The 14,599-nt window shown below is 41.0% G+C and overlaps 1 protein-coding gene across 1 annotated transcript in view; it reads right to left on the bottom strand.

The window, feature by feature from the left end:
* The window catches only part of LOC124545193 (nuclear receptor corepressor 1-like), a 266,373-nt gene that overhangs the window by 125,921 nt on the left and 125,853 nt on the right, over window positions 1-14,599 (bottom strand). Inside the window, exon 10 of the mRNA XM_047124058.1 lies at window positions 7,940-8,040. Within this exon, the coding sequence (XP_046980014.1) occupies window positions 7,940-8,040 (101 nt within the window). The remainder of the gene's footprint in view (window positions 1-7,939; window positions 8,041-14,599) is intronic.

The following is a 14,599-nucleotide window of genomic DNA, read 5'->3' as shown; positions in this document are numbered from 1 at the left end:
TCCTTACGTCGCCGACACGAACCTGGTAGATTTCCGTGCTCCTCATCGGGTGTTAGAAGCGAGAAAGAACGAGATCATCAGGTCAGGACAACTCGTAGTTGAAACTGGATAGACGTGCGGGAATCGGCAACGGCCACATCAAACGAACCGCTCACCATACATTCGCAGAACACATGCGTGACCAGTTTATATAGTCCGTGCATCAGTAACACAAAAACAATAAACACCAATGTGAGAATCTATATAGAAGCCTTTTTGGATAGTGGGGAGCGTAACTTCATATTTCGAGAGCTAACGTTAGTTCCTTCAATATAGATATTTCATAGCAATCACGACAGTAGAATTTGACATTCGAACTTGTAGAGAGTTGCCTACAAACCGCCTAGTGCGTGCCATACACGAATAGGACACAATTTTTTGAGCCAGTGGAAGTGCAGATATGATTGTGGTGCATTATGCACTCTCCGCCAAACATCAAATGATGGTTTGTGGCGAGCAATTATAGACGACTCAGGGAAACTTGAACACCGTTCTTTCCCATGGCGATTGTAGAGCCTTAATCACTACACTATATCACCCGGTTGTTTTTTTATAAAAAAGCACCATACAAACGAGTGGTTGGGCCTCATTATATATGTGGTATTCTTGTTTGACCTAGAATGATTCCATCCATCCACTCTGCTTCCTACGAACGCGGGAGCTCGGAGTTTCCAGTCAATCACTGTTTCTACTGTGTCAGTTTATATATATACACACCGCAGCTAACTAAATTGATAGAAGCTATTATAAACCGCTCCCTTTTCTATACTAACCGCGAATAATGCGGTGGAGAAACGTGTGCCTCCCTAATCGCCCAAATCTCTCGCATGGGATGTAAGTAGCGAAGTAATATTAATACTACACTGCAGAATGGATGGCGACCATGTCTACGATCGCCGCTCGTGGCATCTGACAGAAACGGCGTGAAAGGCTCAGAAATCTTATTATTTTGTTCTTGTGGTCTTTACACACAATCACGCCGTCCAAAATCTTGCCCTACTACTCATACTTTAAGTGGGCAGTAGGACCTCAGTCTTGAGCAGTCTTTCCAAAATCGGTAGTTCTGGTAACTTGTCTCCGCATTGTGGCTGTTTTGTGAGCCAGCGTGCTATTGCTGCAGGGACAACATCTACTCGGTGCTGCTGGCGACGCACCTGCTGCACATGCCGCGCGCTCTGGACCTGTGCCGCGCCTACCTCCAGCAGCCGCCTCCGCCGCCTCCACCCCCACCGCCCCTCGTCAAGCCGGTGCCCAGCCGCAAGCTGCCGCTGCTCGGCTTGCCCTACTGGCCGCCGCCGCCCCCACCGCACCACGTCGCTGCGGCCCCATTGCCGCCTCCGCCGCCGCTGCTGCCCCACAGTGAGTATCAACACGTTGTTAACACACTATTCACACGCAGCTGTTTCCTTCAGTAATGTGCGCTGTTGTGGGCGACAGTGCACGGAGAGTCGCCGTTCCGGTGTGTGGCAACGCGGTCGCCGCCCGCGTCGCCCCCGGCGCCCGCCACGGCCCCCGCGCCGCCCCCTGCGGCCGCCCCTGCCACGGCCTCCACCTCCTCTTCCTCCGCCCCCAGGCCTACCTCCACCTCCGCCGGCCAGTCGGAGCAGCAGCGACAGCCCCCGTCTCCGTCGCCGTCTCCGGGCAGTCTTTCGCCGTGTCTATCCGCATCTTCCCGCTGCGACTCCTCTTCGCCCTCACGAGGACCGCAGCGACCGCCTCCGCAGATTCACAAGCCGTCAGGCAGCAAGCACCGCTCCAAAAACGACGACGCTACTAGCTCTTCATCGTCAGGCAAGGTGAGTTCCCTACTACCCACCATAGCACTTCCAATGTGTTGTACAACACGAGAAACATGTACACGTGTAACTGAAGCCTGCTTGAAATTACCTGGTTGACGCTTCACGCCTCGGAGCTAAAAGTTCCTCCAATCAGAGCGCCGGTGCCACAGAGCACCTGTAATCCTACCGGTCACCGCCCGCAGCTGGTAGCTCGCTCCCTGTTGTTCGACTATAACCGACATATAGATGACACCCACCTGTGACAACGCAGTTATGCCGTATGACAAACTTCAAATAACAAGTAGTTATTGTCGCGTAGCAGATGTGAGATTTTGCTGCTCTTTGGAACGTTGCGTCGTTAAAAACTACGCGAAATGCTCAGTTGTTCCGATAATTGTCCAGCCATCCAAATTTCTGGAATTACCACCACTTCAAGACAATGTCATGATGGTTCTTTTTAGTGCCCCAGCGACGACTTCGTTACCCAACTAAACTAGTACACACTCTGGACATCGACAAGTCACCAATTCTAACCGACCTAACGATTATTTCTCGCGTCAAATGAAGCTGTCTGACGCCAAGTTGTCAGAAAATCTTGTGTAGCTCTCACTGTTCAACACGATACAACTCACTGTGCTATACCACGCGTCGGCAGCAAAGCTAAAGTTTTCATAACGACCAGGGGAAAGTCCATATAGTGCACTTCATGGAAGTCTGATACTGCAGTGTTATCAGTAAAACAGACGTACAAAGAAAGTGACGAAATGCTTCCAACATTAATAGTATGCAAAAATAGAGGTAGATATATTTACATGAAGAGCTCCAAAAAAAGTCAGATAACGAATAACAGGTGGGGAGTCTGAAAACGCAATGAACACGCTTTCTTTGCGCCAAATTGTAGAAAACTGCAAGAGTCTTGCCCAACGATCGCGAGTTTACTTTGCAAAAATACAAGCGGACTCCACATAGAGCTTGGAATTCGCTGATCTCGCCTGTACCAGAACATGTCACCGTGCTTTTCCCTATTAAACACACGATTCTGCACAGTGTCAACACGTGCAGTGTTTGCTACTCCCATGTCCTACTCCTGCATAAACGCTGATAAGACGGAGTCCCCTAGTGCGCTGGTACTACCCATGCAATGTCAAATGGGGCATGCGAAACAATTGTACGCTTCCTGCCATATGAGGGGGTTGGATACTTGCACATGCTTTCAGCAAACAGGCATGACGCGACTATGTTTGCTAATTGACCATTGTGGTCTACAGTCGGTCCATTACCAAGCTGGGCTTATGAACGTTACATTTTAGGCACGTTGATGCAGCTACTACGAAAAATGTCTTCACTGGTGAAATGAAATGGTAGGATACTGAACGGCAGCTTCTTTTCACAGGTCATCATCGACGTGGCGTGCTGCGATGGGCCGGTTCGTTTCCACCGTGTGCTCAACGACAACTACGGGCTGCTGGAGGCGGACACAGCTCCAGCGGAGGCGGCACCGGCGGCAGAGGGCGCCGCCCCCGCGCATCACCAACAGCAGCAGCAGCACAAGGCTTCAGCCTCCACTGCCTCCGCCTCCACCGCATCTTCATCTTCCGCGAGTGGCAGCGACGCTGTCTACACGTGCGTCTACTGCAATCACACGTTCAAGAGCCACTACTGCTACCAGAAGCACGCCCGCCGCCACATTAACCCCGTGTCGTCGCTGCACGCGGCGCAGGCCCGTAAGGTACGCCCGGTGGGACCTCGGCGGGAGGCGCGCCTGCTCGACATGAACGTGCAGTACTACCCGTGCAAGACGTGCGGCTCCAAGTTCCCCAGCTACTACTTCGTCCACAAGCACCGCAAGCTGTGCCATGCTTCCGAGGATAGTGACTCGGCGCCAGGGCAAGCCAGCGACGAGTCCCGCTCGCAACCCTCCGCACCCGGGCCGGTTGCAGCCTCATCCTCCACTGCCCAGTGAACAGACGATGCGAGTGACACACCGAACTCTACGCGCTGATTCGGGTAGATATGTAAGAATTCCTCAGGCTGTGCAACCTTTAAAACAGTGTTTAAGCTTCGTACCAGACATGGTGGAAACTGAAGGTTGAAAGTGGCTGGCAGGAAAATGTAAGTGGCCCTAAATCTTCCGAAATCTACAGACTCAAAAACTGGGATATATTCGTTTACAGACTGTAATAAAGCTGACACTTTGATGATGATCATGGTGATGGTGATGGTGTGTGTGTTGAGGGAGTGGTGTGTACTAGAGAGTAAGGACCATCTGATCCACAAACCAGCTGACATTTAAGTGGAAACAGCCAAAATAATAAAACCACACAATGTGACAGTGGTGAGTGAAGTGATGTGACTCATTGTGAAAGTGAGAAAACTGTGCCAACATTCAAGTGATGAAGAATAAAACTCTCTTCATTCTCTTAAAAGAACTGCTCTTACAAGAAACCACACAGAAAGTATCTAACGAATTTGGCCATCAGTGCTCAAACTTCAACCCATTTGATACATATCAGCAACAAAAACTTACATAATCTAAGAAAATTGGGTCTTAGAGCCCAGAACTTGGAAAGTAGAGACAAGTCAAATTATGCTAAAGCAAGTCTTAAACTTCAGGTATGTTGTACAAAAGTCGGTCTTCCACTGACTTCGCAAGATTTTATATCCGCTTATCACTTGTATCGACTGGAAGTAAGAGAGTTTATTGGTGCTCCAACACAGCAGTTGAAGATATTAGAGACTTTTCAATACTGTCATTTATAGGGGAACATACTGAGTAGCAGAATACTGTCAGACTTTTCTCAATTTCGTAAGACCTGTTATCGCACAATTAAAAGAAACTGTCAAAAACTGTACCAACCTCAGGAAATAAAAAAATGTTGCCATTAAAATTATCAAGTTACTGCATTTATATCCTCATACTGTCTTATATAATACAAGTGTCAACTTTCTGCAGCAAAGTAACAAGGTCCTGTGGTCAGCACAGAGATCACAACTGTCAACATTCTGTAGTAAAGTTACAAGTGTCCACATTTTGTACTGAGACCACAGGTATTATGAAGTGCTGCACGCACCAACTGAATCTGAAGTTTCTCAAGGAACAAGCAAATGAGATGCTGCAGTGGATACGATACTAGACTTTTATTTGCGAGGACTAAAATCCCTGCTTAGCCACCTTCATTTATGTTTTAATTGGTTTCTCTAAATCACAATAGGTGAACGTTGTGAGAGTTCATTAAACAGACAACTGACAATTTATTCCCCCATTACTGTCCAATATGAGATTAAGCTCCATCATTATTGATAGCTACTGAAGCTGCACAAGGGCGGCCAAGGCAGTCATCTCACCAGACAGAAATAAGACATCCACCAGGAGCTTATCACACACAGCACTGTCAAGTAATAATCCAAAAATTTTCTGTTGATTTCTTCTGATGCTTTTCTTTCAATATCTTTCTAAGACTTTCCCATTCTAAAATACATATTTCAGGGAGCTCAACCTACCCCATAATTAGTGTAGAATCAAGGAATCTATTAATTAGCTTTGTAGCAAATATGGTATTGACTCATGAGGGGTTTACTAATGATGTAACACTTCTTACTAACTTCCTCAATTCTCCCACCAACAAATGAAGAGTAAGTGTCTACTTTCAGAATCCAAAGATCTGGCATTTCTCACTACTTGTTGGATGCAGACCTGAGAGATTCTGTGTTCTGTATGCTGCCAGTAGATTCATTGTTAATTCTAGAACACTGGCAGCTCCGCATTTTCAGAAGCAGAAGTACACTCTTAGACACCGCAGTGATCTGAGCTGTTTGCACACACACAATTTCCAACATGCAGAACCTACTACAAGCTATCAAAAGATTTAACACTCAGCAACCCATACATAACTTTCAACAACATTTCCCACAAAGAATTCATGGACAAATATATAAGAACCTTACATTTTTGAAACCAAAGTAACACATTACATGATTTGTTCTGGTTTGTTTTGATCTCTTCAGACAAAAAGGTGTACAACATGTGGCATGAGCTAACAATCATTCCACTGCAGAGAATACCAGCTACATAAAAATGTCAGTACTCGAGTGATAGACAAATGGAGGACTATTACAAAATGTTTCACACACCACCTGTTTTCCACATTTTATTGTATGAGCAGAAGTGTTACAGTCAAAGTGAACAATTAATTTCACTCCATTGGCAAAATAAGTTTCAATGTCTAACAAATACCACCCTAAAGTGCACAGTGGACTGCTAGAGAGATATATATATATATATTCATTTCTACTACCATGGTGGCTTCCTTCCTCTCTGCCAGCCAGTCTTTCTATAATTTGAAGGAAATAATTTCAGCTAGGTCAAATATAGATCAACCCAGATATTCAAAAGAATTGTAATCACAGAATGCCACGTGAGTGTGGACTATCAAAACATAAGCATTTCTCTGACATTCGCCTCACTCAGTATCTGTACATGTAAGTTTTGATGGATACTTTTTCTAGAGGCAGTACCACACAACCAGGCATATAAAACTGTATGCTAACTTCACAATTTCAGCTATGGTCAGTGTCAACAGCAAGTAGGGGCTTGAGTCAGAGCATTACTGTGTATCAATAGGATGTGACGACATGGACAAAATAAAAATTAAAAACAAAAATTCTCATTTATTGTTCACTGATGCGCGAGGTCTGTTCTGAAAGTATGCGAACATTTTTAATTATACTCTAATGGAGATATTCAGTTATATGTTTGTTCACAGCACTGCCTTGCACATTACCTCCTTTGTAACTAGGTGTTTTTGGAGTGTAGATCACATTTAGTTTTTATGATATTGTTATCTCTGTGCAATGTGTCTTAGTGACAATTTCTCAAATGTGCCATATTCTGGAGTAACAATGCAATGTAAAATTTGGTAACTGTGCAAAACTTGTATATTAACATTCCAGCTTTTGAAACAAGCTTCCAGAGATGATTCTCTGGGTCGTAAACAATGGTACAAAGGGTTTTCGTGATTTAAAATTGGAGATAATCTTCGACCACACAGGCCTTCCACTTCACCTGTTTAGAAGGTGAAACAGTGCAGTGAACTGTGTGTACTACAAGACACTTAGCAATAGTTAAGTGGGTAAATCTTCAAAAAGAAACCAGAGTTGTGGTGAGGCAACGCACGATTCTTGCACCACAACACTGCATTCACACACGCCGCTTTGTCAATTCGTCAGTTTTGTATCAAAAATCAGATAGTCAGTCATCCTCAGCCCCCTTAGTTACCAGACCTGACTCTTTGTGATTTTTCTTTATTTCCAAAATTTAAATCAGTGCTGAAAGGACACCATTTTCAAAGCATTGATGGCCTCAAAGCAAATCCATTGCAGACCTTAAAGACCATCTCAAATTACGCTATCCAAGGCTGCCTTGCATGATACCACTATGAAAAGTGTGTAAATAGGGGAGGGGAGTACTTTGAAGGTGGGCAAAGGACCAATAATCTTTGAAATTAAAAGCAAAGTTTAAAAAAAATAAGGTTTGGTTATTTTCTAAACAGATGCCTTTAGAGATGATTTGTATAAAATCATTTTTGCTCTCTATTCACCTTTAAATGAAAAAAGAAGCTATCAATACTGAAGTTATCATCTTGACTTCCTCCATTTGTCTTAAACATTAAAAATCAGACATATGTAGGTTCCATTATAGCATGTATATTTCAGAAAGGGAGAAACAAAACTTAAATGACTGCAAGTAGTTCTTTTTCATTAGGCTAAATGCCTGCTGCCATTTCAGGGCATACAACTGCTATTCTTCCAGTCCTCATTACATTTCTATGCATGAGGTGTTAATTGCTTCAAAGAAATCTCAACTTTTCAATCATGATCCACAGTTACAAGTGTGCTCCTACATTGCTTGCTAATTGTCTATGTCAATTCTTTGACAAATTTTAGCAAAAATTGTCACATCACGTTATACATTTCAGTACACTATGACGGTCACTTCTTAAGATCTTGGATAAAAATTGTAGGTCTACCTCAAGCCCCATTGGTGCTGTGACTTATTTATTGTTCCTGCAAATAAAATTACAACAACAGAAACAACTATCTACGTAAATGCTTTCAGTACTCACCCTGAGAGTCTGTGCACTCCTCATCACTCGATTCATCATCTCCTTTCTTCTTCCTGTCTTCTTTTCTCCTGTCTTTCTTCTTGTTCTCTACCTTCCCATCTCTGCAAAGAAGAAAATAGTGGCTTGATCTGTAAGACGAATGGCATTAAAATAGATATATCTTAACAGAAGGCAAATATTGACATCTGCACCATCTCAAGGTTAAAGCTCAAAAGCAATTACAAAAACTAAACTGTCCCCTAAAATGCTTGGTAAAGTGTCCAGGTTTTTAGTGGGTACTAACTGTACAGTTTCCTAGGATTCCAATCCATAAATATAAATTACAATCACTGATTCCTAACTGAAAGATACTGCATGTACATTGTCAAGAAGTAAGTGGTACTTTGTGTGGAGAGCTCTGAACTCAAATAACATCTCAAAAAATTAAACAGATAACTTTCATACAGTTGCAGTTAAATAACTGCCAGACTCTTCTAAACAAGTGATATCCTCATCCAATATTTTTCAAACACTGGCTGGCATGTTATAACATAAAAGTCTGTACACAGACTGCATGTCAGCTTGTCAATATTGAATTCAGGGTATTGAGTAAAGCCAGAGTCAATATTAATCACCGAATACATTCATCCCCACACAGCTTAATCCTGGAATACACTATTAATTATTAAATTGAAAACTCTGGGCAAATATTTCTGCACAATAATTAATTACAGTCTGTCTGTGTGCACCACCAAAGTACCTCCAGTGCTCCGAACTGATGCGGCTCAAATTATCAATGTTTATTGTGGCAGCGATATACAAAATTTATAATTAAAACTTAATAACATAAAATGTGCAGCAGCACTTTGAAATTACATCACTGGTAGTTTAAGTGTCGTATGTAACAAAGAATGCACGAGTGATAAAAAGAATACACTTTCTTCTAGTTCTTAGCATTAAAGGTTTTTAAAAAATGTGCTAATAAGTAGTTCATGCAATTCATATTAATTGTGGCTGTGCTCGTGTCTACTTATAAAACCATATCTGTGATTAATTTACTAAGTAAAGGAACGATGAGGCCAAAAATATTTTACGCAGCTGTAAAATCAGAATTACAAATCCACAACTGATAATACGTCATCAACAAAAGTCCTGCCCCGCCACAGCATTACAAAAAGTAGTATGTTGGATTAGTTTACATAACTGATGGATCCATTAGTTAAATGAGCTTCACATTCCAACTTCCCCTCCCTCATTGAGATGCACAAATCAAAGCAATTGCAGCAAGAGCACTGATGGAAATAAGATTGGCCTCCACCACCAGTTTTAATTTGCATAACAATTGGAGGAGAGAACTGAACACAGAATAATATTGTTTGAACATTCAAATCTCTTACAGCACTGCACAATGCTTTTAGTCAATAGAATATTTAGAATTAGCTTTTGACAATGGGAAATACACATTTCTGAGAAGGATATTGTCAAGCCAAATGTTTTGCTAAAAGCTCAGACTGTTAATTACATTTAAAAGCAGTTTTGCATACAGTGTACAAATGATAAAAATAATAAAATCTCGACAGGGCACATGAACATCTACATATGACTGACAATCTATTCACAATTTTGTTGCTACAGTTAAAAAAAAACCACAAGGACTCTGTACCACAACAGACAGTTTAACCTCAAACAAAGTTAACTGCATATATTAACAAAACATGCATGTCATCAAACTGAATGCAAATCACAAATGTTCCAACAATATGCCATTGACAAAAGTATTTACATTCTTGCCACATCCCTTGGGTTATAATAGATCTACGGTCTTCCTTGTATCCTATCTCCTGCACACAGTAAGGTCTTGTAGGATCTGGAAACTTCCTCTGAGAAGATCACAAAATCTGAAATCTTAGGTTGGACATTCTGGCATTATATTTGTGGGATTCGGGGAGGTGGATTTTAAAGGATCAAATGGTAGCATCATTAGACACTCAATCAAGAGGTAGTTCATCTGGAGTTGGTGACATCTGACAGGAAATTTATCAGATTATGAAAGTACAGAGGAGTGGTAAAAATCAAGCCACTGGAAGCTATATTGATACACGGGCAGGGACTCATGTTAATGGAGAAATAGAAGTATACAGGTTGGGTTGGTACAGAGGCAGAGCAGATGAAGGGGTCTCCCTGGGCTCACTTTGGTGAGAGAAGCCCCACCTGCATCCAACCCTTGCCACCTGATTAAGGGCAAAGACAATTACAGGGTAAAATAATGTCTTCTGACCAGGAGATTCATAATAGTAACAGCAAGAAGGCTAGATACACAATGGACATCAGCTGGACCCATAATACTAAAACAAGATGAGAGAAGTAACACTTTCCAACACAATTTTTGATGTCTGTGTAACTTCCACTGACATACTTTTTTGCACCAATTTCAGATGTGTTATTGGTTTTTTCTATTAGATAAAGTTTTTTCACAAAGTGACATAACTCTTTTTTTATTTAAACCTAAGTTCCACAGAGAGTTATTTTACTGCAACTAGGGGAAATTTTATTTTAGTAATATGAAGTAATTGGCAACATTTGTTGCACTCATCTGGCCGTTATGAGGAAAACTTTAGTTCATCGTTGACATGCTATAGTGTTGTGATGTTATATTTGTGCTGTAAAAATAGTTTTGTATTTTCTTATAAATGAGTTCTTGTGGTCAATTGAATAACCCAAAGTATTCTGTTATGTTTGTGGTAGGTACATAATTGCTAAGCAACGAGGACATTAATATACAGTTATAAATGATTGAAGCAATTTCAATTTCAGGAATTCACTTTAGCTACATCAACTGCTGTATCATCACATAACTCAACACTCATACAGAAAACATGAAATATTTTGTATTGTTGCAGCTACACTTTAGATTTCTGCCACAAGAGTGCAGGAATGAGTAGTGAGGAAAGATGGCGACAGGTGCTGAGAAAGTGTTATGTTGTGCTTGAGATGCATTCACATCAGTCTGCTGTAACAGTACAACAACTCTATTCAGAACGAAGTTCAAAAAAAGATATACAAACTGCCAACTCGATTCGATGAAAGTATGTGCAGTTTAAAGCTTCAGAATGCCTCTGCAAGGGGAAATCAATGGCTCGGTCTGCAGTGAGTGAGGAAACAATTGACTGTTTGCGGCAAGTTTCATTCATAGCCCACAGTAGTTGACGAACAAAGCAAGCACAGAGCTGAACAAACCACAACTGACAATTAGAAGACCTTAAGGAAATAAGTTAAAGTCTTACCATTTGCAATTGCTACAAGCCCTGATTCCTAATGACAAAGTCAGGCATTTTGAATATCTGACACAGCTACAACAGCTTACAGAAGAGGATGGGTTTTGAAAGAAACTCATCTTCAGTGATGATTTTTGGTTTGTTTGGGGGAAGAGACCAAACAGCGAGGTCATCGGTCTCATCGGATTAGAGGAGGATGGGGAAGGAAGTCGGCCGTGCCCTTTCAAAGGAACCATCCCAGCATTTGCCTGGAGCGATTTAGGGAAATCATGGAAAACCTAAATCAGGACGGCCAGACGTGGGATTGAGCCGTCGTCCTCCCGAATGCGAGTCCAGTGTGCTACCACTGCGCCACCTCGCTCAGTTTTCAGTGATGAAGCAACATTTTTTGTGACTGGCACAGTGAATAGGTAGAATGTGCAAATCTGGGGGACAGGGAACTCCCACATTAACGTGCAGTGCATTTGAGATTCACCACATATTAACGAGTTCAGTAAAGTCTTACAGTTTAATTTTATGGTGGCTTTTTCTTCTGTGAAAAAATTGAAAAATTGGCTCATGCCACAACTGGAGACTAAAAAGTGTAGGTTTCAACTACCAACAGTATGGTGCACTACCTCATTTCCATCACGATGTTCCTAAATTCTTAAACAGGAAATTGAGAGACCAATGGATCGGTCATGGTAGAGTTGATGATCAGCAATTCACGTCATGGCCTCCATGCTCTCCCAACTCAATCCCAAGTGATTTTTTTTTTTTTTTTTTTTAATGAAGTTATTTTAAGGATCCAGTGTTTACCTCTCCTCTACCAATAAGCCTACCGGGACTGTGTGTTAGCATCAAAAATACTTTTGAACTGGATGGATAGAGACATGCTGTGCTGAATGTGGGATGACGTTTATTACAGATTTGATATATGCAGAATCAGTAGGGGTCACATATCGAGTACTTGTAAGAAAATTGGAGGGAGTTGCAAACTCACGTATATGATTATTTTTGTATAGCTAATGTTGAGGGCCATAATGCAAAAAGTAAGAAGGATATAAAATGTCCTAAAATCTCTTCGGCTTTATGGCAAATTATGTGTAGTGAAGCTCTCCCTACTTCAGTTCCACCTAGCACTCTAAGATCTGTGCCAGGAAAGCAGCTCAGAAAATGAATGTAATGATGCTGATTATTACAACCCGGAAGAAGATTCTGCACCAGAATTATTTAGTCAAAACAGGCTAAATGATTTAACTTGTGACCTGAATATGACAAAAGATTTTGCCAAACTGTTTGATTCAAAACTGAAAGCAGATCATCATCTACTACCTAGAGTATCGTTCTCTTGGGGCAGAAACAGAGAACAGAAATTAATAAAATTGTTTAAAGAGAAAGACCATATATGGTTTTTCATTGCGATATTGAGGGTTTACTGAATTTCTTTAATGTCACTTACGATCCAAGTTAGTGGAGGTTGTTCACAGATTCATCAAAATGTAGCCTGAAAAAGAGTACTTTTATATAATAGATATTTGTTTGAGTGAATATATGTCGCCCAATCAATACACAGGAGGGAGACACGTAAAAACCTCTAAGCTGCATTGAAATACATGAACTACGAAAAACAGTCTTGGAAAATATGTGGGGATTTGAACAGAAGTCGGCATATTACTTGGGCAACAATTCGGCTACACAGAAAGGCTGTTTCATTTGTGAGTGGGACAGCTGAGCGACAGGCAATCGCAGAAAGGTAACTAACTGGCCTGAAAGAAAAGCCCTCCAGCCTGGTTCACAGGATGCTAAAGGAATTCCTACTGGAAAAATGTTTCTACTCTTTAGATGAATTCTTCAGAAGAGATAAATAATTTGAGTAGTAATTCACATTATTTCCTTTGTCATTGTATCTGTATTGTTTTTTATATCTATTGTATTCTTGTATTGTATTGTTTATTGTCCCTAATATATTATTGTATTGTACCAGTTTTGAATCATTCATCTACCATGTGTAACGTACCAGTATGTATTGTATTGTATGATATCTATATTGTATTTGCTTCGACTCGTTCCACAGCCATGCCTAATCACGCCATACTGGATCTATGGAATATCTATCTCAAATAAAGTAAATACATAAAAATAATGAAAGGAACCCATTGTTCAATCAAACACTATTTCCTCCCCTCCATATCAAGCCTGGATTAATGAAACTTAAATGGTTATTGCTTCATGTACTCAGTAACAACATTTCCAAAACTCTCTTATGAGAAACATAAAGAAATTTAATAAAAGACGATTTGTTTAAATGTACAATGAATCAAGTGGAAAAAAAGGGCTTGGGTTTCATTTAAAGAAGTAGTGACCAAGTTTTTGGACAATGAAGTGCAGCCATGTATGGAAGCGAAAAATGGACAATAAATAGTGTAGACAAGAAGAGAATAGAAGCTTTTAAAAAGTGGTGCTACAGAAGAATGCTGAAGATTAGATGGGTAGGTCACGCAACTAATGAGGTGGTACTGAATAGAATTGGGTAGAAGAGGAATTTGTGGCACAACTTGACTAGAAGGAGGGACCGATTGGTAGGACACATTCTGAGGCATCAAGGCATCACCAATTTAGTATTGGAGAGAAGTGTGGAGGGTAAAAATCGTAGAGGGAGGCCATGAGATGAATACACTAAGTAGATTCAGAATGATGTAGGCTGCTGTAGTTATTTGGAGATGAAGAGGCTTGCACAGGATAGAGTAGCATGGAGAGCTGCATCAAGCCAGTCTCTGGACTTTAGGCAAAGACAACAACAACAACAACAACTTATAAAACTATGGTTAAATCAATGCTGCAGAGTTTCACGAAATCAGGCTGTAATGAGTGTGAAGCTTCATTTTCTACATTCATGTAGCGATGTTTCCCCTGTGAACCTCACCAACGTCAGTGAAGAATATGGAGAGCAGTTCTATCAGAACATCAAGAAGATGAAAAAGAGATGGTAGGGACGGTGGAATGCAAACATGATCACTGACTGCTGTTTTATGCTAAAGAAGGATGGCAATGTGAAGGAAGACAATGAAGGAAGAAAGTTTTGCCTCACATCAGAATTTGATGCAATAAAATCAGCAAAGGAAAATTAAATGGTCATACGTGTGTTTTTATAACAATTATTAGCATTTTTAAGCTAAGATTTACTATTGGAGTGTGCAGCAGACAACATTACAAAATAAGTAACTTATTTTTAACACAATTTAAAAAAAATCCTGTTCAAAAAGAAAAATTTCAGCTAAAACTTCAGTCATGATTTGTACAAAAATCTGATATGACACATGAAAATAAAAATTAAGATTTGAAATTGGAATTAAAAATCCGTTAAATATCACCTTACATTCATAAAACTTCATCTCAAAAGTTTTGCAATGCGGTACAGTGGAAT

The sequence above is a fragment of the Schistocerca americana genome, chromosome 8 (genome assembly GCF_021461395.2).
Source record: "Schistocerca americana isolate TAMUIC-IGC-003095 chromosome 8, iqSchAmer2.1, whole genome shotgun sequence".
Classification (NCBI taxonomy): domain Eukaryota; kingdom Metazoa; phylum Arthropoda; class Insecta; order Orthoptera; family Acrididae; genus Schistocerca; species Schistocerca americana.
This window is presented reverse-complemented; position numbering and strand designations above follow the sequence as displayed.